Source organism: Tympanuchus pallidicinctus, unplaced genomic scaffold (assembly GCF_026119805.1).
Source record: "Tympanuchus pallidicinctus isolate F22 unplaced genomic scaffold, pur_lepc_1.0 scaffold13, whole genome shotgun sequence".
Lineage (NCBI taxonomy): Eukaryota > Metazoa > Chordata > Aves > Galliformes > Phasianidae > Tympanuchus > Tympanuchus pallidicinctus.
In genome coordinates, this window is record NW_026294648.1 from 5,195,045 (window position 1) to 5,222,254 (window position 27,210).

The window sequence follows — 27,210 nt, forward strand, 5'->3', positions numbered from 1 at the left end:
AAAGCAAAAAAAAGCAGGCACATGAATATGCAGAGAAGAGCCTTTGCTTTCTAGAAATATCATACAAGATCAGGACACAATAACTGGAGATAGAAATAAATTCCAAAGGGTTTCCTATTGTATATGTTATACTTTAAAAAAAAAAAAAGAAAAGAAAAGAAAAGGAGGTGGGGTTTTGATTATTTTCAAGTGATTCAGTTAAATCAGTACAATTTTACAGTGGTAAGCCAAATGCTGGTGCATGTCACTATAGTGACAGCAGTCCTGGATGGCATCTGGGAACACTATAGCAGATTCAAATTATTAAGTCTTCTTCCCTATTACTTGGTGTGCTGCATTCACTGACATTGATAAAGAAATTCTAAAGTTTTAGGGTAGTGCAACTGATGAGACTGCATCTAAGACACACAGCCTTCAAAGCTATGAGCAATGGTGTGGAAAGACCTCACCGTCCGATTTCAGGCTTTCTCTCCATACGGATACATATCTGCTTTCACAACCAGTCCTGTTAGGAAGAACCCTGGGTCTAATGCATGCTTGTGGCCAAGAGGCCCTGGGATGAATGGCTGTTACTGCTTTTACTCTTGGCTCCTAAATGGCAGTTCTCAGAATTTAAGAACCATTTCTTCCTCCATTTTTACATATGATAATTTCTCTACTTTCAGATCCTTTTCACATATCAATTTCTAGGTTTATTTATTTTTTTGTCCAAACAAGTACAAGAAACTTCACAAAAACTGTGTCCAGGTCTCAATGCAATCAACACCAGTGACTGCACATGGACATTTTTTCTCCTTTAATTAAGGATGAACAGTAAAAACTCTTCCTCCCTTACCAGAGGGCCTCGCAGTCCTGGTGCACCCACAGTGCCTGGGTCTCCACTAACACCTTTAATCCCAGGCACACCACGACTTCCTGGTGGACCCTGTGGACCTGAGATGCCTTTTAGACCTGCTCTTGTAATTCCTCCATCACAAGCACAATCACCTGCATCTCCTGTAAAATACAGTCACCACTCAGTTATGCTTGGATAAAGACCCTTTTACAGCTTCAAGATCTCCGTAAGTGGGATTTGGGTCAATTAGGACAAAACCATTCTGAAATGATATGCTGTTTTGCCTACTTTGCTCAAGGAGTATCAAGCAAGGGAAACTCTGTCTGGGCTAATTTCTCTGCAACACCCACCACCAAACTACCACACACAGCATGATCCTAGGCATTACGTATTATAACATGCTTACTTTAATACCTCTTCCCAAAGGTTTAGACTCTCTAAAGGAGATGGTTTTAGGAGAGTTTAGGTCAAAAGTCCTGTGGATTTTAGTAGGTATGTTTGCATGTCAGAGAAAGCAAATCCATACTCCCACTCACAGAAGGTTACAATGACCCTCAGCTGGTTAACTTCATCTTTTCTGGAACTGCAGCTGGGCTCACATCCAAACAGCAATGCGCAGTGATGTCTGTGTTATACTGCTTTGGTTTTTTTTTGCTGCTAGTTCTGTTATGCACTAAAACCCAAGTTCTCATCTTTTTTTTTTTTTTTTTTTAGCACAGAGGAGAATAAAATTGTTCTTCTGTCATTTTCAGCCTGTATTAAAAAAGCAGCACAAAGGATGTTATTTCTAAATCTCATTACATGTTATGGCTTCGAAGCACAACCTGATCAGCTAACTGAGTGTGAAATATTTACTTGCTCATTTGCCTGAGCAGAGGAAGAAGAAAACAAGATTTCAACAGCAGGGCTGGGCACCATTCTCTCTGAATTGTAAAAGCTACTGCTCTTTTAATCCAACTAGAAGCTTCTCTGATTTGTCATAAAGAAACTTTCACCCTTAGGATATTTACCATGCTAAAGTGAGGTCAATTGATTGTTACAAGGCTCTTCCAAAACAAGAGTCAATTACCTTTGTAACCTTTTGGACCCAAAGCTCCTGGAAGTCCTCTTTGTCCAGGCTCCCCTGGGGCACCAGTCCTTCCATCCAGGATCCCGTCTGGGAGAAATGAAGGGCCTGTGTGTGGAAAACAAGAAAAAAGGCCTGAGAAGGCTTGATTTAAAGCTTGTTAATTACTTATAATGTGAGATATGCAACTGGCAGAAATGGTGTCAGATCAAGCAATGGCTTGTGGTGATGCAAGAAGATGAACAGAGGACCGTGGGCTGCCATATGTTTGTTTTCCGCTCCTCATATAGAAGAGCAAAGATCCTGCAAGGTGGATATAACAGAGCTTTACTCCTCTACTGCTCTATTACTGCACTTTTTCAAAGATTTAACAGGCCAAATAACCAAGCAAACTGCAAACACGTGGTACAGAGGGCAAACAAATTAGTCCATGCAGTTCAGGAAAGGGAACAAGTGGCAGAAGGTTAAGGGAAAATCCCATTACTCACTTTACAACTGCAGGACTACTCTCAGAATCTCTTTATATGCTGATGAATACAATGAAACATGAGCTGACAGAAACAGCAGAGGGACGAGACCTAACATAATCTAACACTACAGTGTCTGAAAGCCCTTCCCTCAGTGACAACAGTAAGATGCAGTGCTGATCAGCACACATCTGATCTTCCATGGAAACAACCTGCAACCATCAGCTAAAAACAGCTCCAAGAGCTTTACTGACTGTGCAGAAAAATCAGCAGGATTTAACTGACAAATAATTATTGATAAGGCAGCATTTAATTTTCCATGAAAAATCATTTAATCAGAGCACACTCTGATTTTGAAACTTTTTGCTCTCTAGAACAAAACAAATAAAACATACTGTTTGAACTCAGTTTATGGCAGAATAACATAACACAAGCTTTACCACTTTACCAAACAAAACAGTGCATAATTAAACCAATCTGGAAATACATAACATTGAAATCACATTTCCTTGTGTCTATAAACTGTTTCTTCAGGTATCCTATCTGACTCCTGGTACCTTAAATACTGACTTGCAAGATCAGTCATTTACCCCAAGTGCTCAAAAAGTCACAGGATCTTCTTTATCTAATTCAGTACACACCACGGGAAACTGTATTTAGCTTTCCTCCCATCAACCTGCATGCTGTATGATATATGCTCCTTTCTTTTCCCTAACTGAAACATGTTTCTCAGAAGTCAATATCTGAATTGGCTCCGTTTCATCCTACCAGAACAGAACAAACATAAATGGTGCCGTTAGAACCGTGTGCTTCAGTCTATCAGGTTACCCACCTCAAAAATAATTAGTTTTTGCTAATGCTATTATTTGCATTTTGTTATTTCAGAGGAATGCAGATAAATATATCAAAGGTTGTGAATTACAATTACAACACGATGTTAACCAAGCTTTTAAGATTTACAGATGAATAATCTCCACTTGCAAATAATTAAATACAGAAATCATTGTTTGCTTTGTTTCACTATGAATTCAATGTAGAAATTGATGTCAAAAATGTACATACGTGATGACCCAGGCAATCCTGGTGCTCCTGGCAGACCAGGTAAACCATCTCTTCCTGGAGCGCCTGGTGATCCAACTGTTGCTCTTCCTGGTTCTCCCATTTCACCCTTCACACCAGGAATACCTGGAGACCCTCCAGGGCCCATTCCATCTAAACAACACTGACATGATTAGCAGCTATCCAGCAGCAAACATATTCTGATAGTTTTAATATTGTGAAAATTACTATTGTGTCTTGAACTGTAACCATGTTAGTAAAGAACATTTTCTAATTGCATATAAAAAAACTTTACAGGGCTGTATTGAAATCTCACTAATAGGTGAGACAATTAACTATGGAACACCATGATTCATTAATTTTCAGACTGAGTTTGAGTGGAGGTAATTGCCTTAGTACCAGTGTCTGGAACACTGCAGCCAGGATTGCACAAATGACATTAAACAGAAACTCGAGTGAGATTTTTGATGGGACAAATGGGTTCCAGCTACAGTGGTTTCACTTAGCCAACATGCTGGCTCTCTGCTGTAAAACAGAACTGCAGGGAACCCGCTTTAGCACAGGGGTTGGACTAGATGAGATCCAGAGGTCCCTTCCAACCCCTGCGTTTCTGTAACTGTGTGAAAAATGAAGACTCAATCAAAAAAGCTCCTTTTCAAAAACATATAAAATGTTCCATTTGTAGGAAAGGGTCTGTCAATTTGAAACTGAAATGGAACATTTAATTCAATTTGAAATAGAATTCAAACAAAACAACTTCTGTGTATCAAATATTGAGAGCTGGAGCCTTGAAACAGATTGTAATCACCGTGGGACTAATTCTGCTCCCACCCAAATGAACATGCTTGGTTTTCCTGTGCCTCTTCCTCGCCTTCTGCACCTCACAGCAGCCTGTAAGTCAGGCCAGCAGGAGGATGGAGAGGCTCGCTGCAATACCTTCAACATCTCCAGCCTGCCACCCAGAGCCTTCTCACAACAAACACACAGAAAGCAGCCTGTTAAGGTCACTCAGCAGATGCTTTACCTCCCTCCAGGCCTGGAAACCCTGGAGCTCCTGGAAAACCTGGTAGGCCACTGATCCCTTCATCTCCTGGAGGACCAGGTATTCCTGGGTTTCCAGGGTCACCTGGGGCACCTGTTAGACAAATACAGAAAGACAAGGAAGAAAAACTTGAGAATTTCTGCTGAAGAACTGTACAGCTTACTACCTCTGTCACTGATCTCACTGACAGCAAAGCTGTTACTAGTAAGTCTGTTAGGCTAAGCTAACAATGATGGGAAAACTTCCTCTGGAGTCCAGTGAGAAGTTGTTTCAAACTTGACTGCATTTGAAAGAGAATGAGGCATTATGCAACTTGTCCCCATAATTTTACAGACTCCAAGACTGTTGTCACCCAGAGCTCTTTCAACTGTGGCATTAATTTTCTCTTCTCAATGGTATTCCTATCACATTGAACGACAAATAAGAGCAGGATGACATTCAGGCTATCCGTTTCTTTGGTACACAGAAATAAGACACACAGGTAGGCTACATTTCCCCATGCTCATATACAGTCAGTTTCACAGGTGTTTAATTGTACCTTGAAATGTATCATTTTGCAAGTCAGGAATGAAAGATTTATTACAAATTCAGGTATAAATATACGTATGAAATGTATCTGTATGTTACCAATACAGAAATGAAAGGAGGAATAACAAGAGATAGGCTAGACTCAAATCACAGCATGGAGAAGTGCTAAAATACAGAAATAGAACAAGTTGCATCAGAAAAAAAAGTGCTTTAAACTCGTTTCAAAACAAAAAAGAAATAAAAACGTGTACCTGAAATTACTACACCTTCCTTGTCAACAATGATAGGAGGGCCTGGGGGACCAATGTCACCTACTTCACCCTGTAGAAAAAAAGGGGGAAATGGATTTCTCCAGAAAATGACTTAATACAACAAGCAACTTGTGACAAACTGTGGTATCATTAATTCCTCTCACTCTAACACAGCATCAAATCCTCTTTAAAACAGGAAGTGCAAAATCTGACTGTTGTCCAAATCACCATCATAAATACATATTACAAACACAATCCGTTGTGCCAGAGCAGTGCAGCACTTTGATGATTCATGCAGTAGCACTGCTCTGTGTATAAACCTACACTACATGCTCTCCATCAAATAAGTCCTTCACTGCTTGCATTTCTCATATGGTTTGCCAACCATATATCAATGTTGGTGGCAGATTTTAAGTTCACTCACAGCAAACTACTGTTACAGCCATTTTCCACTCCATTTCCAGACATGTGGCAGCCCTGGCAGCTATCTTAAGCATCCACTCACTCCCACAAGTTCGACTGAAGCAATGACATTTATTCATGCAAATATATTTACGATGGCAGTGCTTTAGTATTTCCATCTGAGAAGCTACCTTTGTGCCTTCAACTCCATCCAGTCCTGGATAGCCTGGAATACCTGGATGACCCTGCAAAGTTGCAAACATGAACACTTTTATGAAGTGACACAATAACATGGCATAATTTGATAGCTGAGACACCTTCAGTGCTTAGACCTGTATTGCAAAGCCAGTTTGTTGTCTTACACATACTGTCAAGCATCTGAGAAGGAATAAACAGTAACCTGATTGCACTGATTTCTCAGCACTCATAATACCTAAGCTGGTTTCTGCAGTAAAACATAAAAAGAGTATTTCACCTTTCTCCCTGGAATGCCATTGGATCCATCCAGCCCCAAAAGACCCTAAGAAAGGAAAACACATTATGTAACTTTCAGAAGCTCCATCTCAGTCTGCTCTTACTTCACCAGGCTCTGAGATCTCAGTACCAAAGAGTGAAAAGGTAAAATTTCAAAAGGGGAAGCTACTAATGGTTTTCCTTCTCTTCCAAATATTAACAATCATCGTCAAAAGCATTCAGAAGGATAACTGATAAAAAGGTGTCTTATCTTCTTCTGTCATTATCCTGCTAACTAAGTCATGTGTTTCTCAACTTACAAGACCGGTAGGTGGTTCGTCATTACAAAGCTGTGAAACTTAACAGAGACAAATATTTTCTGCTGTGACAGTTTTGTTCTTCAGATGCAGAACAGAATGCTTTGGTCTTCCTGTTGTGTATGAGCACCACGTTGCTGCAAGTTCATGGTGACTAGAAGAATCTATGGCATGTGATGGAGCGTGCTGTTAACTTCCACCTTCACTGTCAAGTATGACCAATCTCTATTGCCAACTGGACTTCTTCATTCCCAACTATGTGTTCTTTCATAGCTTATTCTGATAAGGGGTAAAAGCTCCCTTAAGTCCCTGCAAAGCCTCTGTGAAGCTTTCAAAAAGCATGGAAAAAACTCAGGCCTGGTAGTATCAAGTCCTCCAGTACTCATGTATGATTTTCTTGGACTGCCTCATCTATTTTCATATTTCACCCTTAGTCTAAGACTTTACTGAGAGAAGAACTGTTGGTTCTGTTATTGTATGGTGCTGGCTAATATGGGTCACAATTCTGTATCTGGGACTCCTACATGCTTTGAGAATGCTTCTGTTAGTGGTAAGTCCACTTTATGAAACTAGTTTAAAAACAGGCATTTAAAGACTCTGTAAGGTTACCTACCCTGCCACCTGGCAAACCAGGCACACCTTTTTCTCCTTTTTCTCCAACACCACCAAAACCCTGAGGGAAAATATTAACATTAGATCTGAAAGGAACTTTAAAGAACAATCCTAAATCAGAATGAGCACCGAAACATCTTTTAACATAAACTGCAACAGAGATGCAAAGGAAATGGACTGTTTCTGCTGGGCTTCTTTTGCCCCCAGAAAGAAATCTAGCAGCTGGTATTATGTGCAGTGCATTATCTTCTTCATTCCCTGTGACTTTCATCCATTTAGACTATAGCACGTTTCTTAGCAGGAAATGCAAGTAACACTGTGCTATAAGCAGCGAAGTTCTGTCATTCTGTATCGTATTCTACATTTAGAAGTAATTTCAAATCTAATTTCTTAACAGTAGCAGCTCAAGGCAAGACTCAGAGCACCTTTTTTTAATTTTTTTTTTTTTAATTTCTAAAGCCTCAGAGTGACACAAAAATTTTCACGCTCAACAGTTGGAACTGTTTAGTGGTTTTCCCATCAGCAAGAAGTATCAAATCCACAGATGGAACACCAGGATTTAATTTCAGTGAGTTACAGTAGGCAGGCAATTTTCAGGCTTCAGTCTTGAAATATCTTACGCTTGTGGTTAAATTCACACATATCCTCAATCCCACCAGCTCCTGTGGGCCTCTCGTGATGCTTAAAGATAAACATGCACATAATGGAACATGTCCACAAACTGTGCTTCATGAACAGGTTCTCGCACGCCATTCTACTGAGAACATCTGTACACTGAAGAAACCAGCAAACAATTTATCTCATTGGCCAGAAGTTCCACAAAATATTTATTACCAAAACTTATCTAAAGAACTTGTGTTTATAGTAAGTTATAAGCTGGGAAAGACTTCTCTGGAATCCAGAGATAAATTGTTGTTGTTAATTCATAGAGGGAAGATGCTACACATTCCTGAGTTTATAAGCACTAATGTTAAACAGCCCATTTTAAAACTAGATATATGCATTAAGATAGTCAGACATAAAGATAAGTATATGTGCTTTATAACTTGAAACAAAAAGCACATCTAAATACAATTAAACTAAGAGGATTTTTTAAATGTACCTAGCTCTCTGTGGGAGATCAAGAAACACTACCATCAAGTGGATAAGCAAAAGTTATGCCTACTTGCAGATTTCCTTTGCAAACCACAGTTCAGACGTACTGAAACGATGGCTGCTTTGTAGCACCTATAGCAGGAAAATGTCTTCTTCATTTTTCCAAGACAAAAACGATCAGATTACAGTTTTCACAAAATTACGTGGACATTTGTATTAGATTTTCAAATATTCAAGTGCCTAGAAACTCCTGTAGAGATCTTACGAGCTATTCAGAGGCTTCTGAGCCATCTAACTCATACTGGGCACATACTAAAAACTCTCCCTTACCGGCAGTCCAGGCAATCCTTTGTCTCCAGGCAATCCTTGAGGGCCTGGCTCACCCTGAAAAAGGAGAAAGGTAAACACAATAAACTGCTGTCCATGAAAGCATGATTTACCCCAATCCACCCATCGCACTCCTGACTCCTAAGGCAAGGCCTTATTTGGCAGCAAGTATGCTTGATTTGTGTCATCATTTGCCAGTGCCGATGCATGCAGTGGATTGTCTGTGACCACTTCCCATGGCTTCTAAGACCACTACTTTGGAACTATTGTTCTACATTCCTCCACTGCTGGAAGGCAAACCAGAACATCTCCGATTGTCATCTTTGAACACGCACAGTAATTCATGGAAAGCGGCTAATAACACACGCTGAGATAAAATAGTCACTGTAATCCTGCTTACAACTTCAAGAGTGAGCCCTTATTTGAGTCTCAGACTAATGCAACTCCACCAAGTAACACAGTGACTCCCATGACTTATGCAGTGGCTTATGCTCACATCAGCTCCCACACCATTCTGTATGTGTCCTAGACTAATCCAATACGCCTATACTTCATGTGTGCAGAGAATCTTTGACTCAAGTTCCACAGGGCTTTTATAGACATGCTGATGAGCTACACATGTATCTCAGTAAATGCCTGAGTAACAAAATAAGTGAGAGAAATCTGCTTATTTCATGTTAGTGTGTGTCAGAGTGAAAGCAAAAGACTTGGAGCTTTTAATTTACTTTTTAGAAAGGAATTGTTGGTTTTTTATCATTTATTTTTACACAACCATATTTCACAGGTCCAAGGAAAACTAAAAGAAGGTCATTCATTCTAGGATTAACGATGGAAATCTTTAAATAGCTTTAAGATTTATCATTCTGACAGGTATGGATTCTACAACGCTCCACACTGCTCTGAGCTGACAATATTTTTATTCAATAACTCTCTGGAGATTAAACTAGTGCAGAAAATGAGTATGGTTTGGAAAGATAATGGCCTTCACTGTCTAATAAGTTTTTTCAGCGTTTGTATCAAGGGGATGGGAGGGCTTCTAAGTTATATTTACCTTTTCTCCTTGTTTCCCCTTTGGGAATCCCATGAATTCTAGTATTCCAGTCGATGGAGGGGGACCCGGAGGGCCAGGCAGTCCTACATCACCCTGTAGGCAAAAGATGAAGGTATTAACATAGGCAGAGTGCACCTGATTTCTTATGAAAGTTGCTTGTGAATCAGGAAAAAAAAAATCCAGTCTAATTTTATGTTTTGTACAAAGTATTTGTGTGCCTAAGTACTGGCACAGGAATTTGGCCATGAAAGCCAAAAATCAGACTGAAAATTAAGATTAGCAAAATGCATTAAAATTGTTTCAGAGAAGTTGTGGATATAAATCACGTAAAGACAAAAAAGGGAGGGAGGGAAGGGAGGGAAGGGAGGGAAGGGAGGAAAAGCCTAATCTTTAAAATCAACAGAAAAACACACCAGAAACAATTTGAAGAAAAATGTGCAAGACAAGAAGTCAAGAAACAACTAGAAACGTAGTATACTGATAACTGATTTTAACAGCAGCAGAATCAAGCCCCAAACTGAGACCCCTGAGAAGCCCATTATGCCACCGTAAACTCCTCCCACAGACTGCAAGATGTCCATTAAGATACTAAGACTATAAATTATGCATCAGTTAATCCAAAGAATATTATGAAATGCACAGAGCATAAATTCCAAAGAAAAATTCAGTACAAGAATTAAGGGTCCATATAAACTAAAGGACAGATTCAAAAGGTGTCAAAAGAGGACCTTGTGTCTTGACTGCCATGAAAGCACTGCACTGAAATGACACTTTCTTCCCTCACTTCATTCAGGAAAGGCTCCCATCCTCCCTTCTTTGTAAAACATTATCAGCAACCAGCAAGACTCTTCAGTATTTGGACTGTCATTCAGTCCAAAAGAAGAAAAGGAAACACAGAAGAAGAAAATGCTGGAGTCCAGCCACCGTGTAGAGGATAAAGTTATGATGGAACACTTGAGTATAACTTTACACTCTTTCTGTACCAGAACAAGATTCACCTACTTTTTCTCCTTTCTCTCCTTGAAAGCCTAATCCCATATTACCCTAGGGGAGAAAAAAGATGACAATGAATAACAAAACATCAGCAATATTGGTATCATTATCATCTAGGCACACCATAATGACAAAAAAAAAATAGCCAGCAATCAGGTGTGGCAATATGACAGAAATGTAGGTACTTACTTTTGGACCTGGTGGCCCAGGAGGACCCACTGGACCCTAAATGTGAACAAGATCAAGACTTAAGTAGGATGCAAATAATAGGAACAACATTTGGTACCTGAACTTTCATTTCATCTCTGTCCCCAGAGCAAAAGCAAGTGATAAAATAATCTTCTAGTCTTCATATCTATGAGAGACAGCATAGTCCTTTGGCACTACAGTCAGTTAAGAGCAAATCTTCATTCAAAAGCAACAAACATTTAGTTTGTTTTTATGGCTGTCCAAATAAAACTCTCTTCTAGTGTCTCAGAAAATGAACTTTTCAGCACATTTCATGAGAAAGGCTCTAACCATGCAGAGATCAGAATATTTCCTCTAGTTCTGAGATGAGGAAGCCTTCAGAACAGTATTAAGTACTGTTTGTAGATGGTGCTCTAGGGCTTTGCTGGAGCTCTCATTCATGACTGTTGCTCTGAACACTGCTCCAGAGGAGAACTTTGGCTCTTGAGGTTAAACAGTCTGAGTTCAAGTATTTCACAACTAAAGAACATGCTTCATCCCCTTAGAAGCACACAAACCTCTGCTCATTGTGATGAGACAAATGTAGTCAAGATGGAAAGTTGCCAACATTTTGAACTATTCTATCAAGAAGTACAACAGTCAGGGCCTCTTACTTGCAAACCTGGTAATCCTATAGGGCCTGCAGGACCTGTTGGACCTGGAAAACCTCTGGAGCCCTATAAGAAGAACACAGGAGAAATACAGAATGTGTAGCACCTATCCCATCAGAAAACATACAGTAATAGCCCCCCATTATGTACATTCATTTATATTCTTTAAGAACCCAATTCATATTACAAGACAAAAGTTGGAAATCAAAGTTACAGATTTGAATGGTAGAAGGGAGTTTGAATTTCATAGGGAAAAACAGAACAGACAATAGCAAAATCTGACTTCTGCTGCCATAACATGGACCGACTCATACCATTAGAAAACTGGAGTTATTCAAGCTACTGGTATAAAGAAAACACACAGCCCATTCATTTGAAAAGTGTCCCTGAGAACCAGTACAAGGGAAAGCACCTACTTCCAGTAATATTCTTAAAAATTATAATTCCCCAAATTAAATAACTTACAGAAATACCATCCAAACCAGGAAGACCGTTTTCTCCCTAAAAATGAAAAGCACATCAGTAAAAATACCATTGTATCACTGCAAGGAACTATGAAGGGCTATAAATACATATTTATTAGTCTAAACAGGAATATTTGCTTTTTAGTTAATGTTCACTTTTAGTTCTGGGAGACACCTGGGAGACACCTGTGCTCCCACATTTAAATTGGGAAATGGAAAGGCTCCAAAAGTCTGAAATAACAACAACCATTTTATTGACAGGTAGCAAAAGAAACTGAAGTGGCATTAAAAAGTTGCATTAGTTGTAAAAAATCTGAAAAACACACTGCAAAAACTTTCATTGCAAACACTATCAAATGTTATTTCAAACAATTTGTATTTTCCACAAATAGCAAACTTAATTTAAACAAAGATCTATTTAATTTTTACCAATGTATGGTTGTATATACATATATGGGTAGAATTTTAGAAAAGTTCGTCATTTTGATCAACAAAAGGGCAGAGTGAGGGGCCTCACATGACAGAATCTTTTAAAATATTTTTTATATTTAATGAGAAATGAAGCTGCTGATCATAGCACAAGACGTACCAAACCTTTTACAGTTTTTTCCCAAGCCTGGTGCTTCTGTCAAAAGTTAACACCACTCCAAGCTGGTGAATGTTTGCTTCAAGGCAACAAAGAACTAAATTTTTATATGAGGATATTGAAGAACCTACTCACTGTCTGGAAAAATAAATTGTGATCATGTTTCCATAGTCTGTATTCTCTTTATAATAAATAAAATTACAGACATGATACAGACATTTCAGGGCAAGGTCCTTATTAAACAGAGAATTAGAATTCTGACTTCATAGCAATAAATGGTGAAATAGTATGAGTGGAATATGGTATTCATGCATTTAAACCCAGAATACAACCGGCTGATTATTAATATCTCCCAATACAAAAACACTGGGAGGCCAAGTGGGATTTCACAGGAGAAATCTTAATCTGTGCTTGCAAGTCTCCTGGGCAATTATTTCAACAGACCTGGCATGTGTGAGGATGCCACATACAGGGAAGTTCTGCATCTGAAAACAAATATGCTACCTCAAGTAAATCAGGGTAAGCTTACCAGAAATTCCTCATATCTATGTTTGGCACCAACAAATGAATGGTGCCAGCTGTCTAGAGACAGGTGAAGGACCAGCAACTACTCTGAACAGTAACAGGATGAGTTATGTGCCAGCAATCCAGTATGCAATAAACAAGATGTTTTAGTGCTGCAAAGATGAAGCAAATGCAAGTTCTGAGAGCATTCTGTGTTGTCATTAAGGAATGGTCTTTTTCTCTGCTCTGCCTTCAGACCTACCTAGAAAGCCCATGTTTAGCATTATGAGCAGCCTAAGCTGTAGCATCAGCCCTGAAACCTGTGGGACATCAAAGTGTTTCTCATCCTGTGTTTTCTCCCATAGAAAATCTTACCTTCATTCCTTTAAGGCTGCCTTGAGCAAAAACAGGTTCTCCTTTCAGACCTTTTGGGCCAGGACGACCCTGATAAAAAATAAATGACAAAAATAAATTTCTAGTAAACAATACATTGATTTGGTTTTGGAAGAAATTACATTCAGTATAAAGAACTTCTTGCTCCAGTAAACTACAAAGGTAGCACTGCAGTGGTATTAGAGAACTTAAGACTTCCTGAGGCTTTAGAAAAACAACACTCTGCAAACATTTCCTCTGGTATTTTCCTGCTTATATTAGATTTTCCTTTTATTTTAGGCCTTTAAAAACTTTTAAGATTCTCCCTGAATCTGTTTGACATGCTGTAACTGCCTGTACATGTATATATCTCTTCTGTAGAACAGTACATTACCATATTTGCTTAGAAACAGCGAGACAAAAAAAACCCAAAAACACACAACAGGTTGCACGCATGAATCTTCTGAAAAAGCAGCTGTTATAATTCTAGATTTACCCCATTTATTTTAATCCTCATCATTCCATGCAGTTTATCCAATGTGATTTCATGTAATTGCCACCTTAATTTGAGAGGAGTTAGCTGATCCAAGCAGCTTTTCTTGCCAAAAATAAAATCCCACACGCATTATAAAATAGAAATTTGAGCAGGAAGTATGAGTAAATCAGTTATTTTAGAAAGTCATATTTTAACTTGCTTTTGTTTCTTTGTTATTTTCAACATCACATTAACTTCAAGTCTGGATGACATACAAGAGACACGAGCGGTTCCTTTTTTGAATCAGCATTCCTTAACCTGAAACATTTCAACTGGAAGATGTTTGACACATTATAGTTCTTAAAAACTTCATCACAGTCTCTTCTCAGTCAGCTTGAATGTTGCCAGTGACAAAGGGATAGGGAGCACACTGTCACAGGACCTTCATTTTAGCCTCAAAAGTTAACATTTACACAGTAAATAAGAGTGGAATTTCAGTAAGAAAATGACACCGAGCTCTAAGAATACTAAGGAACTTGTGGTTATAGGGTTCTTCCTAAGAACTCGGGAGCTATTTTTCCACCACTGGTAAGAAAAGCAAATCCTGGCTTAGTGACAACAAAACACTACAGCTGCCTTGGGACGTACCGGCAGCCCGGGTGTGCCAGGAAATCCATCTGTCCCAGAAGCACCAGGACTCCCCATGGTTCCATTGCAGCCATCGAGGCCAGGTGGACCCCTGGGTCCAGACTGGCCAGGGTGACCCTGTGTAAAAAGGAAAAAGAGAGGATGATGACAGGTGGTATTTTATTAGCAACACTGTCCCTAGAAAACTTCCATCTTCCAAATAGCAACACAAAACAAAGGAAACAGGCAACTCCCACTCAAGTTCAGTGTATGACAGGCTGCAGTAGAAGTAGGTTCTTCAGCCAGCATTGTTTATCCTCCCCAAAGATTAAATCCTAGAACATCGGCTGGATTCAATTATCTTTCTCTCCAAGGGATAATTTTCTGAAGTACATAACTTGTGCATGAGTAGGTCCTGAAAGCACAATCTGAAATACACAGCATACGACACGGAGCACAGTGCGAGGGTGCACCTGACAACGATAATGGAAGTTGCTCATGTGAAAACAAGGAAAAAAGCAGGTTCAACAATACTGAGCATTTGTAATTCCAAAGTTATAGTTCCAAGCATGAAAGTTGCACTGACTTCTCTTCCTCTCCACTGTGGATTCTTTCTTTTAATAGTTCAACAGATGTTCCAACTCCAGCATCACATCATTCACAAAACAGCTTTCCTCATTGTATTAAACTTAAAACCTTAGGCAAAGCAACCGGAGAAAGATCTAATGAAACTAGAAGTTGTTAGAGAAAGTTTTTGTAATGGTCAATTAATAATCAAAAGCAGGATGGAAAAGAGTTGAACCTAATTCTGATTTCACACTAATTTAGCCCTGCCATAGCTCTATTAATTTGACTCAGCACCATAGTGATGCAAAGGAGATGAAAATTAGAGCCTTTAGTTACTTTTTCTTCAGTATCACATGGGAATACTTTGGCAAAACAAAGGAAGGCCAAACTGTCAGTCACAATGCCCAGGTATTAAGCTACTCTTTATCCTATCCACCTCTTCATAGAAAGGAGCTCTGTGGCACTCAAAGATGATGTTTTGTGGTAAGAAGAAAAATGAAATTCAGGGAGTGAGAATCAGTAATTGACAGTTCTCTCTCTCCCCTCAGTACACCCTGATTTTCTATCATTCCCAGAGCGTTTTTGCGTGATCCCAAAGATTCATCTTTAAGGTATGGCATTAAATGAGTTATGACTCATGTTAGGAAACGGAAAAAGAAACAAGGATAAAATGGAGATAAACCAGAACATTAACAATCCTTCATGCTTGACACATAAAACAAATCAGATTTGTGTTACTGAAGGTCTTTCCAGTCCAAGCCAACACCATATACTCTGACCAAGCTCAATGAGAACTTTGTATTAATGTAGAGATCTAAGGATCTTAAAAGGATCTTTAAGATCTTAAAGGATCTTTAGCCTTGCTAAAACATGAGAATGCAAGACTCTTCATTTTACAGATGAGAAGCTGGGGTCACACAGTAGCTTAGTGACTTTCCCAAAGGATGCAGAGTAACTTACAACATGATTATTTAAACATTCAAACTGATCACCAGTGTCAGCTGCTACTGAAAGAGCCATTGCTTGCTGCTGGCCACTCAGACCTACTCTTCTCTGTGCTAGCATAAGCACAAGCAGAGCAGGCAAGAAACCAACAACACAGCAGAAAAATAACTGTTCTGTTTCTTAATTTTAACCAGATGAGTTCCTTGGTCCAGCACACCTACGTGGCAATTTGTGCCAACAAAATGGAGAGGAGAGAGCCCAGATCTGCCATCTGTCAGTCAGTAAAGTGCAAACTGAATCAACACAAAGTGCATATCCACCATATCCACTGCAGGATCTAGGCAGTTGATGTAGACAGAGATAAATTTGAATGTAACAAGGCCTCAGGACATAGAATGAAGTCAGAGAAATCATCCCAAAGCATTAGCTAAAGGCACCACTGTGTATGTAGTACCAGTAGCCCTGATGATTAAAGTCTGCTGGTCAAAGCACCCACCTGTGGTATGCAAGCAGGGGACTCTCCAGGCCCCAGTCAAATGACATGAAAGGGCTGAAGCACCAATTTATTGCCACTTTTACTTCATTTAGTTCCCAAATCTGGAACAGATCAGTGGCAAGCCACCCTCCTCCATCCACACAGTACGTCATAGCCAAGAGCAGCAAGTCTCTGATGCGACAGGCTGTGACTGCAGAGGAAGGCCAGAGTGGTTGATTCCTATGAGGTCCTTCCTTTTGTTTACAGCAACAATACAGAAGCTATGCGGGATAAGTGCACATGTATCTGGTTACAACATAAGCTGGCCAACTGCAGGGTTTAGGGAAGCTGAGCCAACATCTGCCCCTCAGACAGATGAGGAAGCAAGCTGCTGAGCCTCCAGGGCTGGCCAAGAGCCAGCTGTGCAGGCAGCTAACCAACGGGCCTCATGTCTCGGGAAATGCTTTGGGTAAGAGCTCCTAAATCGTGGCACAATACAGTGTCCAAGAGGCCCAAAAGACTTGGGTATCCCCCTAACATGTGAGGAGGGCTCACAAACAGGATACACATCATGCTGACTATAGTGAGTGCTTATGTGCACTAAACACATCTGTGGCCCTGTCACTTAATCCCATGGCATCCATGTCCGTGGTTCTGAGCCAAAGCTTGACATAGCTGGACACATAGACACATGTTGTCTCTTTTGCTCTAGAAGAAAAACATGGGATTTCCTACTTTCCTACTTTCTATTGTGCAATCAGAATTCATTATGTTTTAACAATCTTATCTCTGGCAATACTGATTGTGCATAACCAGCTTCCTCAGGAGTCACAAAAATCTGCCTGAAATTATTTTTTTACCTAAAAAAAAGTAGTTAATAGTTTCACTCTACTAGTTCTACAAGTTCCACTCCATTTACTCATTCTCAGCTCCTCCAATTCCTGCGTCAGACACATCAGTTCAGCTCAAGCACTTCAGCTGACTAAGGTGAAGAAGCAGCTTTTATAGTTGTTACTGATGACATGGTAGAGTAACTAGTTTACAAACCTGAGCTAAGAACAGGCTGGAGAGATTACTTGTGCTCTGTTCTCACAAAAGGGGTCATTCCTTAGGACATAGATAAGGAAATCAGAACTGTTCATCTAGGCTTTTGCTTTATCTGACTCTTCTGCATACACTAATGCTGTGATCCCAAGCGACCTCTTTTCTAAATCTAACAGGCTTAGCACAAAGGCCGTCCCAACAGGAGAGCTCAACAAATATTTAAAAATCGGGAAACGAATGCAATCAAGGGTGAACACAAAACTAATTGAAGAAGCAGGTTCATGGATTGCTACAGCAAAGTGGCCTCTTTACAGCCTTGCCAAGTGCTTGTATTTCCTCTAGGAGGGACACAAAATAGAGAACTTCACCTCTCTGTGTAACTCTAACTTTCATCGCACACACAAGCGCTTATTCTGCACAGAAATACTTCTTTCCAGAACTCTTCAGATAGTTCATGAAAAGCTATATACATCCCCAGCTTCAGCCCTTGCCAGAGGTGTCCTTGAATCTTGTCCTATGGGAAAAAATAAACTTCCCAGTAGGGCTAAGGATTTGATGGTTTCCTCTGCACTGTGACACAGAAGGGCTAGCAATAAACACATGCTGCTGCTGTATTTATTAGGTTAAAAGGATTAGTCAGGCCAGCTGCAACAACATGATTTACTTACCAGCAGTATTCCCCAGGGAAATTCTATGGAACACCATTTACATTAAGGTCAACAGTGGGATACTCCTCTGAATTACAGTCTTGCAGTCTTTTGGCCACGGTCAAAATATACCTGCCCACACTTTAGATACCTGCAGGCTCAGAAGATGCTCTCTTCATGTTTGGATGTTAATTCTTGTGCAAAGATAGTGACATATTTTTACTTCTCTCTTAGATATATCAGCACACGGATACTTTTTCTCCTTTGCTCTGCATTTCACACAAACACGTAATGTCATCGGTTTGTGTACATTTCACAACAAACCTAAGCTACTCCCCATCCTGAAATGCAACTGGCAAAAATGTAAATATTTTCTCAAACAGTGGTGTTTGCTATTTTCACCCAGAATTAAAGCATTTGTCTCAATGGCTAGAATGTAAACAATATGTATTAGTTCCCCTGCGCCCTTTTTCTGTCCTGCAGTTGTAACACAGAAGAGCCAAAGGTGAGCATTTCACTGCTCATAAGCAGCAAAACCTACTTCTTTCCCACTGGCCCAACTGCTCAATATTGTAAAGGAGACAGAGTAGATCCGCATATGCTGGAGGCTTTGAATCCTCTCATCTGCCTCCCCCACTCTCTCCTTGGAATGCCTGCTGTTGCCAACTACCTGGCAGTGGTTTTTGCTATATCTCTATCCTTCCCTTATTGTTGGGAATCCCCTTTCTCCAGAGCCTCATCTGAAAAAATACCCTGAGAACAGCATGTTCCCACAGCGTGTTCAATTAAATTAAGTATTATGGGAACAGCTTGTTCTCTTCAGAGCTAGAGAGTTAGTCTGCTGGTGGGAAAAGAAAAAAATAGCAGCAAGGGAGTAGAGCAGGAGAGAAAACAGGCAAGGATGAATTGAGGGAAAGAAGGGGCCAAAAAGGAGCTCCTTCATGGGGCCAACTATGCATCTTCAGCCAACCTATCAAAACAATTCAGTGTTTGATAGGAAGTAGGAAAACACAGCTCAACCATGATGAAACTCTTGGCCAGCTGAGAATGTAAGGTAGATGGGAAAGAGAATAAGAGTGCTCAGAAGCACAAGCACACAGCAGGAAAAATATCATTAAAAAAGAAAATATAATTCTAATACCAGAAGGAGAAAGCAGAACTAGCTAAATAGTGCTGAGAGAACAAGGAAATCTGGGGCAACTTCTAAAGCTGGCCCAGCTAAAAAGTCCTCTGAGGCAAAGCATTTCTAACACATCTCTCCAAGAATCACTGGGGAAAACCAAAGCAAAAGAGAGCTCACCAAAATAGGCATATAATTTTCAGTATGATGCAGGAAACAACTTCTAGAAAGTTCAAGTTGTAAAGAAACAATCCAAAGACTCCTGATGGTCAGGAAAAGTAGTTACCAACTCTTACCACATGGCAAATGCACTACTCACCTCTTTTCAGTTTTAGGTTTCTGAAAGGCTCAGATCTAAATCACTACTAGAGCCGAGCCTGGAAGCAAGAATTCTTCAGAGGCCTCAGACCTAATCACTGTTTTGGTTCACATCATAGGAAAAGAAGATTGAAGGAGATCTGATAACAGTTATTACATATAAGAAGGCCACTGCGAGGAAAACTGGAACAATCTGCACCCTGTGCCCACAGCAAGCAAGATAAGAACTAATTGCAGCATAAACTACAATATGAAAGACTGAAGTGAGGGAATTGGATTCTTTTTCAAACAGAGAAAGTAGAGTCTCCATCATTACACATTATGTAGAATTGCCATTTCCCTCTAGAGAGAAGAGACATTCAAGTGACTTATGTTTGCATATTTAAACTCACTGGGATCCCATTGATGCCTTGAAATCCTGGAACTCCCATTGAACCCTGAAATAAGATGAGAACACGTTATATTTCTCATTATCATTCTGTATATTTCAGTCACCGGTGAAATAGTTTTCACTTCAACACTTTCAGTCTTGGACTTCAACCTTCAGTACTAAAAGAAGCAAACTATCTCACGTAGATTCCCTCTGACCACAGAAGTCACTGAACATCTGAGCCTGTCTAGATGCCAAATGAGTGTTTCAGGAATGTTTTAATCAGGCAATTTAAAGGAAAAACATAATCTCCTATTGCACATCTGGGGAAAATAAGATGCCAGGAATATAAACAATCCAGTGTAAATTTAACTCTCAGCGTGACGCTTGATCTTCCAAGAGTTTCAACAAGTCTTAAAGGTTCTTATTCATCTATGTTTTTATACCTCCATCCAGGGACAAGTAGACAGCTTTATTAACTCAGATCACCTCCGACTGAGTTGCAAGGGAATATCACTTTGCTGGTTCTACTGCTCTACTATGGATAATAGTAGAACAGGCTGCACGAGCAAAACATCCACCCGAAATTATTCTTGCTTTGGAAAGGTAAAGTACATTGCTTCTGTGAAGGGGAGGATCTTACTGCATGTTGGTATTGTATGTGCAGCCATTTCAATAGATAGAAACAGAAGTTCTGGAGTAGACAAAGGACTATTTCAGTGCAAGGTAATTGGTTTCAGTTGTTAGAGGCTAGTTTCAATTCCAGATTTCTGTCTCTTCCAAAATGTGAAATAACTTCAGTGTTATCTGCTAGAACTGTGAAATATCACTCACATCAGCAGTCAGTGCTTGTTTTGAGTACTCCTTTGCCTTTCAAATTAATGCAATACTGAGGCAATGACTTTCATTGTCATCACTGTCACTTTACTATGTTCTTTGCCTTATGAGAAAGGATGACTGGAACTTCAATGTGTTGACGAATATTAAGCAAAGCGGAATGTAACTGCAGCATATAAAGCAGAAGTGATCTGGCATTCACCTAGCTATCTCACTTACAGCAGCTGATAAAGTGTGGCAAAACAAGTTCTAGTCTGCTGGTCCTGGTTTCTAAACTATCTGGCTTTTTCTTACTTGCATATATAATTTGAGCATTTTGCATCAGATAGATGGTCAGATGATCTGGACAGTCCTGGAACACAAGTCCTTGTCCTGATGTCCCAAATTTCCTTCAGATTTTTGAGATCTGCAAAATCTGCAGATTTTTGAAAGCAACACAAAACTTCAAACTACTGTCCTTGAAGCATTCCTTTTGTCCAAGCATGTATGTATGAAAATGGGAAATTCATTCCAGTTCATACATTAGACAGTATCAGACATTCCTATCATATAACCTCTTTTAGGCTATGTGGTGGGAGCATACACTCTGCACTACTTTATGCAACTGGACATGATGATTCCTCAGTGCACAACCCAGAAGTCACGATGCAAACACATGCCTAGAGCACAATGTAAACTTTCCTTAAGGTAAACTACCTTCATGTATCCACTCTACATCAATGAAAGTATTTGCTCATACTTCCACTGACTCTCCTGCCTAGTCTGAACACCCGCTTTGCTACTTCCTAAGAACAGCAGAACAAACCCTCAGGGCACTAAGGTACGTTTGCTACTGTGCCCAATCATGCACATTCCCTTCACTGACACCTATCCTTTATGTTGGGTTATACTATTTAATATAGCAGTTCATAATATTACTTCTGTTATAAATATCTTTTCACCTGCAAAACTGAGTTGCAGGTTCCACTCAATATCCATTCCCTTTTTCAGATGTCAGCTTGGTATCTCCTACATAGGAATCAGCTCCAGATCTCTCTGAATGTAGCACAAATGATATCCATCCATCTCCAGGCAGGTGAAGTGAGAAACTACTAGCAAAAGCAATGTGCTTCTAGCTATGGTTCACCTACCAGGATGGCTATAATGCTCAACAGCTTTGGAACCTGTGTTTTTACTTCAAAATAAAAGCAGGGGATTCTCAGAAAGTATTGATGTAATACCCTTGTCCTTTGGCAGACAGTCCAAGATGTTCCTTATATATTCAAACACATTAAACAAGACAACAGATCTATTGCAGGTGGAAAAAAAAAGAAAATTCATTGTTGAACCTACCTTGTTGCCTTTGTGCCCAGCTGGTCCAGGGGGGCCCACTGCTCCTCTCTCACCTTTTGCTCCTGGCAAACCCTCTGGACCAGTAAATCCAGGAGCACCTATTGGTCCTTGAATCCCAATTGGCCCTGGCCGACCCTAAAATACAACAAAAAATAAGTCAATACACCATATTTATAAACTTCCATTTGCTTCAGCCAGCTTAATCTTTAACATAATTTGATATCTGCTAGGTTAGTTAGGACTAAAGTTTTCCCCTCACATTTTCAGATAAAGATTGTTTTCAGATCTATTCCAGATAAATGATAATTAGATAATGAGTAACAGAAACCTCCCTTTTATTCCTGAAAGATTTAATAGTACCCATAGTGCTGTAGAAATGTGGTAAAACAACAGTGTTTTGAGATGAAGCTGACTACTGCTCAGGAAATTTGCAGACTCTTTTTCCAAGGTGCAAAATACAAAAAGCTTTTTGTTTATGCTTTAGTTCAAGTACAACAGAAGACAAAACAAGATGCAAGAAGTGAGAGGGTCACATGCAGTCAGAAAACACACCGGATTATTTGAGACTAATACCATGGTTGGCTCAAGACTAAAACTCCACAGTGAATTAGCTTATATTCCACACCGATTGCCTTCCAGTCAGGGTGTGCATTTCGACCTTCCAACAGAAGAAGGTGCAATGCCACACCATTGCCTGAAGAGGGCAACATTTTCTAAAACTGCAGAGACTCATCCGTGACTGACGAGCTCCTATTGTTCTACCACTGCAGATGTGCAGAGCAGTCTGGTGCTTGGTTATTTAGCAAAACAGTGCTGTCGAAATAATGCTGTAGGCGCTCTGGTTTTTTCTTAGCCTCAGAACCTACCACTTGACAGCTGAATACTTACCACGGAGTTTTGTGTTAACATTTTTACACTGCTCAGTTCATTTTGAGAGAATCTGAAACGGATCAACAGATTCTAAGAGCCCACAGTATTGGTAGAAATTGGCAGTTTAGGACAATGCAAGGGATGGAGTGCATTACATGGAGTTATCCATGTAAAGAATCAAGCCTGACATTAAAAGATACAGAACGGAGAAAGAAGTTTAAAAGAAAAGACATCCTGCTTTCAGTTCTCTAGTGCCCACGTCCATGGCATTGTATTTTTATTCTATTTCCCTCACTTCTTAGAACAGCAAAAGGAATGCAGCTCCCTGCTGCAAGGGTTTTAATAATCTCAGCTGGAGACATACAAAGTCTTCACTCCATGCCTTGGCAGGTAAAAGACTTTGCTACTAGTTTAAAAATGGATTTTTACATGTTAACAATCAAATGAAATGAAAGAATCCACGATAGATCTTTAAAATTCTTTTTCCAGGATCATTTTTATGCCCATTTAGGCTAAAACATAACACCCCATGTTCCATCACTCTCGGAGCAGTTTTCTTATAAGCTTTAGCAGTTCCCTCACATCACTCCCTGTTGTGATTGTTTCATCTCAGTCTTTAACAGAGGTCAAGTACAGCTGTTCCACATTTCATACCTTTTCTGCACACACACTATGCATACTGTGAGCTTCTAGGGGCACAGGCTCCCATCTGAAAAGGCTTTTCAGTTGATTACTTATAACTTTTTTCACTTTGGGATAATTATCAATGGAATCCTTTATATTGGGACCAAGCGATCGTAGCATTAATCTCCAACTCTTCAGTGGTCCTTAGCAACCACACAAAACAAGGAACACGCTGTGAAAATCACATGCTTTGCTCATGCTGTTGGTCTCAGCTTTAAGCTTCCAAGCTATTCAGAGCCTTGTGGGCGACGCTTCCCTTACAAGACACAGGCTGAGCACAGCTCACCTCAAGGCAATGCAGCTGTGCAGATACCTGTACTGAGCAGGACAGCCACCAGCCTTGAGGGCAACAGCACCCATCAAGGTCTCTAAGGAAAATACACAGAATTCCTCACCACTGGAATTGTAAACACCTGCATTTAATTAGTTTACCTGTTTAATGACACTGTTCCACAATGACTGGAAGTGATAGCTATGAGAATTTTTGGAGGTTTTTGTTTTGCACTGCTGCAGATGACTGAGACAAATATATCCAGAGGAGACAGAAAGGATAAGAAATTATGTTCTGCATGTGTGCAGCTCTGGAGCTGACAGCAAGAAGAAGCATGTTCTGAGTGGTGTCAGCATCCACAGGTTAAAAGGTCTCTTTTGGTACCATACAAGAGATTTTAACAGCGCTGGAAGATTCTGTCCAGTGCCTCAGAGCACCACAAACCACAAAGACACAGTAAAGTGCTTCTAATCTCTCTGATAATGTGATTATGCCATGATAATCAGGCTCTCAAGAATTCCTACTGTTTCTTTTGAAGTCCGTGCGGATGGAAATCATATTTTATATGCTGAAACAAAGGACTTTGCTGCTAAAGAAGCCGTGCTTTTCATCACTCAGCAGCACTCCCATGAACTGTCCCAAGACAAAAGCGTTGTGAAGAGCAGACGCTGTGCTATGCAGGAGCAATGCCAGGAGAAAAGCACAACAAAGACTCAGGTTTTCCCACAAAGTAAACTCACAAGGTTCAGTGACTTCAGTGAGTTTACACTGTGGTAAGTGCCTCACCTTTACTGTGCTTTGGCACCAGGGTTGCTCTTACTTCTCACTTAGCCCAGGGATAAAAAGAACAAACAGCTCTTTGCAGTGAGGACAAGATTAATCACCAAATGTGAATTGTATCAAAAAGAAACACCAGGGAATCAACAAAACCCTCCATTTTTGGTCACATATGTACACATAGTCCAGTGGCCTGTAGAAAACCCATTAGGAACTGAAGAAAATGGTATTGTTTTGGTGTGTGTGGTTTTTTTTAATGGAAAATTTTAGAAATTTAGTAACACCAAGCAATGACAAAGCCTATGAAATTACTGCAATTTGTGAATCTTTCCATAAATGCCCACTAGAATTTCATATATTCGAAACACATGACATGAATTCTCCAACACATTTGTGTATCAGGCTTTTAGTTCCCAAACAGCACCAAATTATGATGTCTGTTCCTCTGTAATGAATATGTTGCTGATAAATAAATAAAAATGGCATTGTATCAAGACATACTTGTGGCCTCTCCATAGATAATTTCAGAATTCTGTGCCACAAGTTCAACACGCATTACATGCTTCTCTGCTATGTACTTTGCCATTGCAACCATTCAAACTACAGAGATGTCTCAGACCCAGGATGTTGCTCCACAACAAAGTGGAAAAATGGCTGGGGATAGGAAGCACCCATTGCTTCTGCATCACCACCCTGCAGAGGGAGGTAAAACAAAATGACTTTGATCACAGCATCTTTGAAGATAGAAAGAGCTCTACAGGAGGTGTCTTCTTCCCTTCATCCTGCAATCCATTGCCTCCCCCAGGTGCCATAAGGGAAGGCCAGTTGGGTGGGGAATAGGGGAGTCTTTAAGGAATCTGCTGCTGCACCAATGAATACATCACAGTTTCTCCCTTGTCCCTTCCCATTTTGCCAGCTCTAATACCCCACATAAATTTTCGCCCACTACAGCAGAGCTTCACACATAGCACTGCAAATTCCAAACATTCTTTTTTTTTTTTTCCCCCCAGTGCCTCTGTTAGCTTGGAGAGTCAAGTGCAGATCTGTTCCATCTTTCACTGTGCGACGGAACACAGGTAGCAGAGGTACAGAACCACCAAACAAGTCTCATATTTCAGGGACAAAAAAATAATACAAGTACCTGCCTACCTGGGGGGCAGATCTGCTAGCCTCCCTCAATACCAGACATTAATTCAGTGGCTCATCAGCAAAAAAGGGTGCTGAAACTCAGAAAGCTGGACAAGTTGATTACTAACCAAACAGAATGCTACTCATCAAGTTGGGCAGACCAGCTTCAATCAGTGTTTCAAGAACTCCATGTGTCGAAGAAAAAACATTGTTATTATTTTAAGTAAAATAAAGATCCGTGTACATAAAAAGCCACTGACTTTAAAGATGTTCATGCTTTCCCAAGCTAATGCACAAATCTATCAGATAGATTAAGGATGTCTTCTGTAACATGGCTTTTGACTTCCATTCTAGCACAATATTAAGTTGTACAAAATCCCAAGCTCCTTCTTTTCAAGTAGAATTTAGTGACCACAGTTTTTAAAAGGGTCTTATTTACTCTTTTTCTTCTTCACCCATCATTTCCTCCAAATACAATGTGTTAGAGACAAAGATTTACTTCACAAGTACACAGTTTGTAGTCTAAAGCATTTATTACTCAGCTGATTACATTGAGGTAAACCAAAGAACCAACCACTAGTCTTTATGGAATTAGAAATGCATGTTCTTATATCCTCAGTACAAGGGGCAGAGCCCAGCTTAAAACTCTGAAGGAAGATCTACATATGCTGACTCCCACATTATACAGATAGAGGTCATTCACAAAGCATGTTCACACAGGTCATTCCTTCCCCCTTTAAGCCACAGCCACTTACCCTATCCAGGGATGCTGCATTACAGAAGATGACGTACAACCAACACACCAAGCTCAGGTGAAGTGACTGCAAGCGACATATCACAGCAAGGCAGTGTCCATTTGCACATAGGGGCCTCTTAGTGGCATGACCCTTGGGTCAACCAGTCCTTCTTTCTAGGCCTCCATTTCCTCCCTTCCCCTCTGCACCAGTGGTCACCCCCAGCCTGACACACAGCACCTAGCACAAGTAGCCCTGCTCTCATCTGGGGCCTCTCAGCTCTACTGAAATAACAATAATTACTGATGAAAAACCCTTCAATATTTTCCCAAATTACAGGTTAGTGTCATTCTTGCATTCCACTATAAGTAATTATTTTCCCTACCGAAAAATGCTTTGTACTTTTAAAGAATTATTGTCCAAAGTCTTCTACAAACTCAGGAAACTCATGTTCAGGATAGCTTCTGTAATTCTAGCATACAGCTTGCTGTTCCACACAGCTTCTTTTATCACACACAAAGAAATAAGGACAAGAAAAATATCCTGTGCAGCAATCTTATTTCATTCAGTATCTTCCCAAAAATCTTGCAGTCTTTCTATTTGATACCCCCCCCTTTGTTGGTCAGATTTTTTTTACTATTTTGTTACTATTTTTTTATTTTTGAGAGAAAATAAACGTTATTCCTGTACCGTGTGGAATTCTTTAGTTTCATCACTGATTATGGA

General features: G+C 40.0%; 1 protein-coding gene across 1 annotated transcript in view; it reads right to left on the bottom strand.

The window, feature by feature from the left end:
* COL4A6 (collagen type IV alpha 6 chain) overlaps positions 1 to 27,210 on the bottom strand; it is a 120,035-nt gene that overhangs the window by 20,198 nt on the left and 72,627 nt on the right. The window contains exons 4-21 of the mRNA XM_052672928.1: positions 22,021 to 22,155; positions 19,874 to 19,918; positions 14,387 to 14,503; positions 13,267 to 13,335; positions 11,803 to 11,838; positions 11,341 to 11,403; positions 10,688 to 10,723; positions 10,508 to 10,549; positions 9,506 to 9,598; positions 8,458 to 8,511; positions 7,034 to 7,093; positions 6,126 to 6,170; positions 5,842 to 5,895; positions 5,249 to 5,318; positions 4,452 to 4,562; positions 3,431 to 3,580; positions 1,905 to 2,009; positions 836 to 996 (exon numbers count right to left, since the gene is read on the bottom strand). Coding sequence (XP_052528888.1) covers positions 836 to 996; positions 1,905 to 2,009; positions 3,431 to 3,580; positions 4,452 to 4,562; positions 5,249 to 5,318; positions 5,842 to 5,895; positions 6,126 to 6,170; positions 7,034 to 7,093; positions 8,458 to 8,511; positions 9,506 to 9,598; positions 10,508 to 10,549; positions 10,688 to 10,723; positions 11,341 to 11,403; positions 11,803 to 11,838; positions 13,267 to 13,335; positions 14,387 to 14,503; positions 19,874 to 19,918; positions 22,021 to 22,155 — 1,446 coding nt within the window. The remainder of the gene's footprint in view (positions 1 to 835; positions 997 to 1,904; positions 2,010 to 3,430; positions 3,581 to 4,451; positions 4,563 to 5,248; positions 5,319 to 5,841; positions 5,896 to 6,125; positions 6,171 to 7,033; positions 7,094 to 8,457; positions 8,512 to 9,505; positions 9,599 to 10,507; positions 10,550 to 10,687; positions 10,724 to 11,340; positions 11,404 to 11,802; positions 11,839 to 13,266; positions 13,336 to 14,386; positions 14,504 to 19,873; positions 19,919 to 22,020; positions 22,156 to 27,210) is intronic.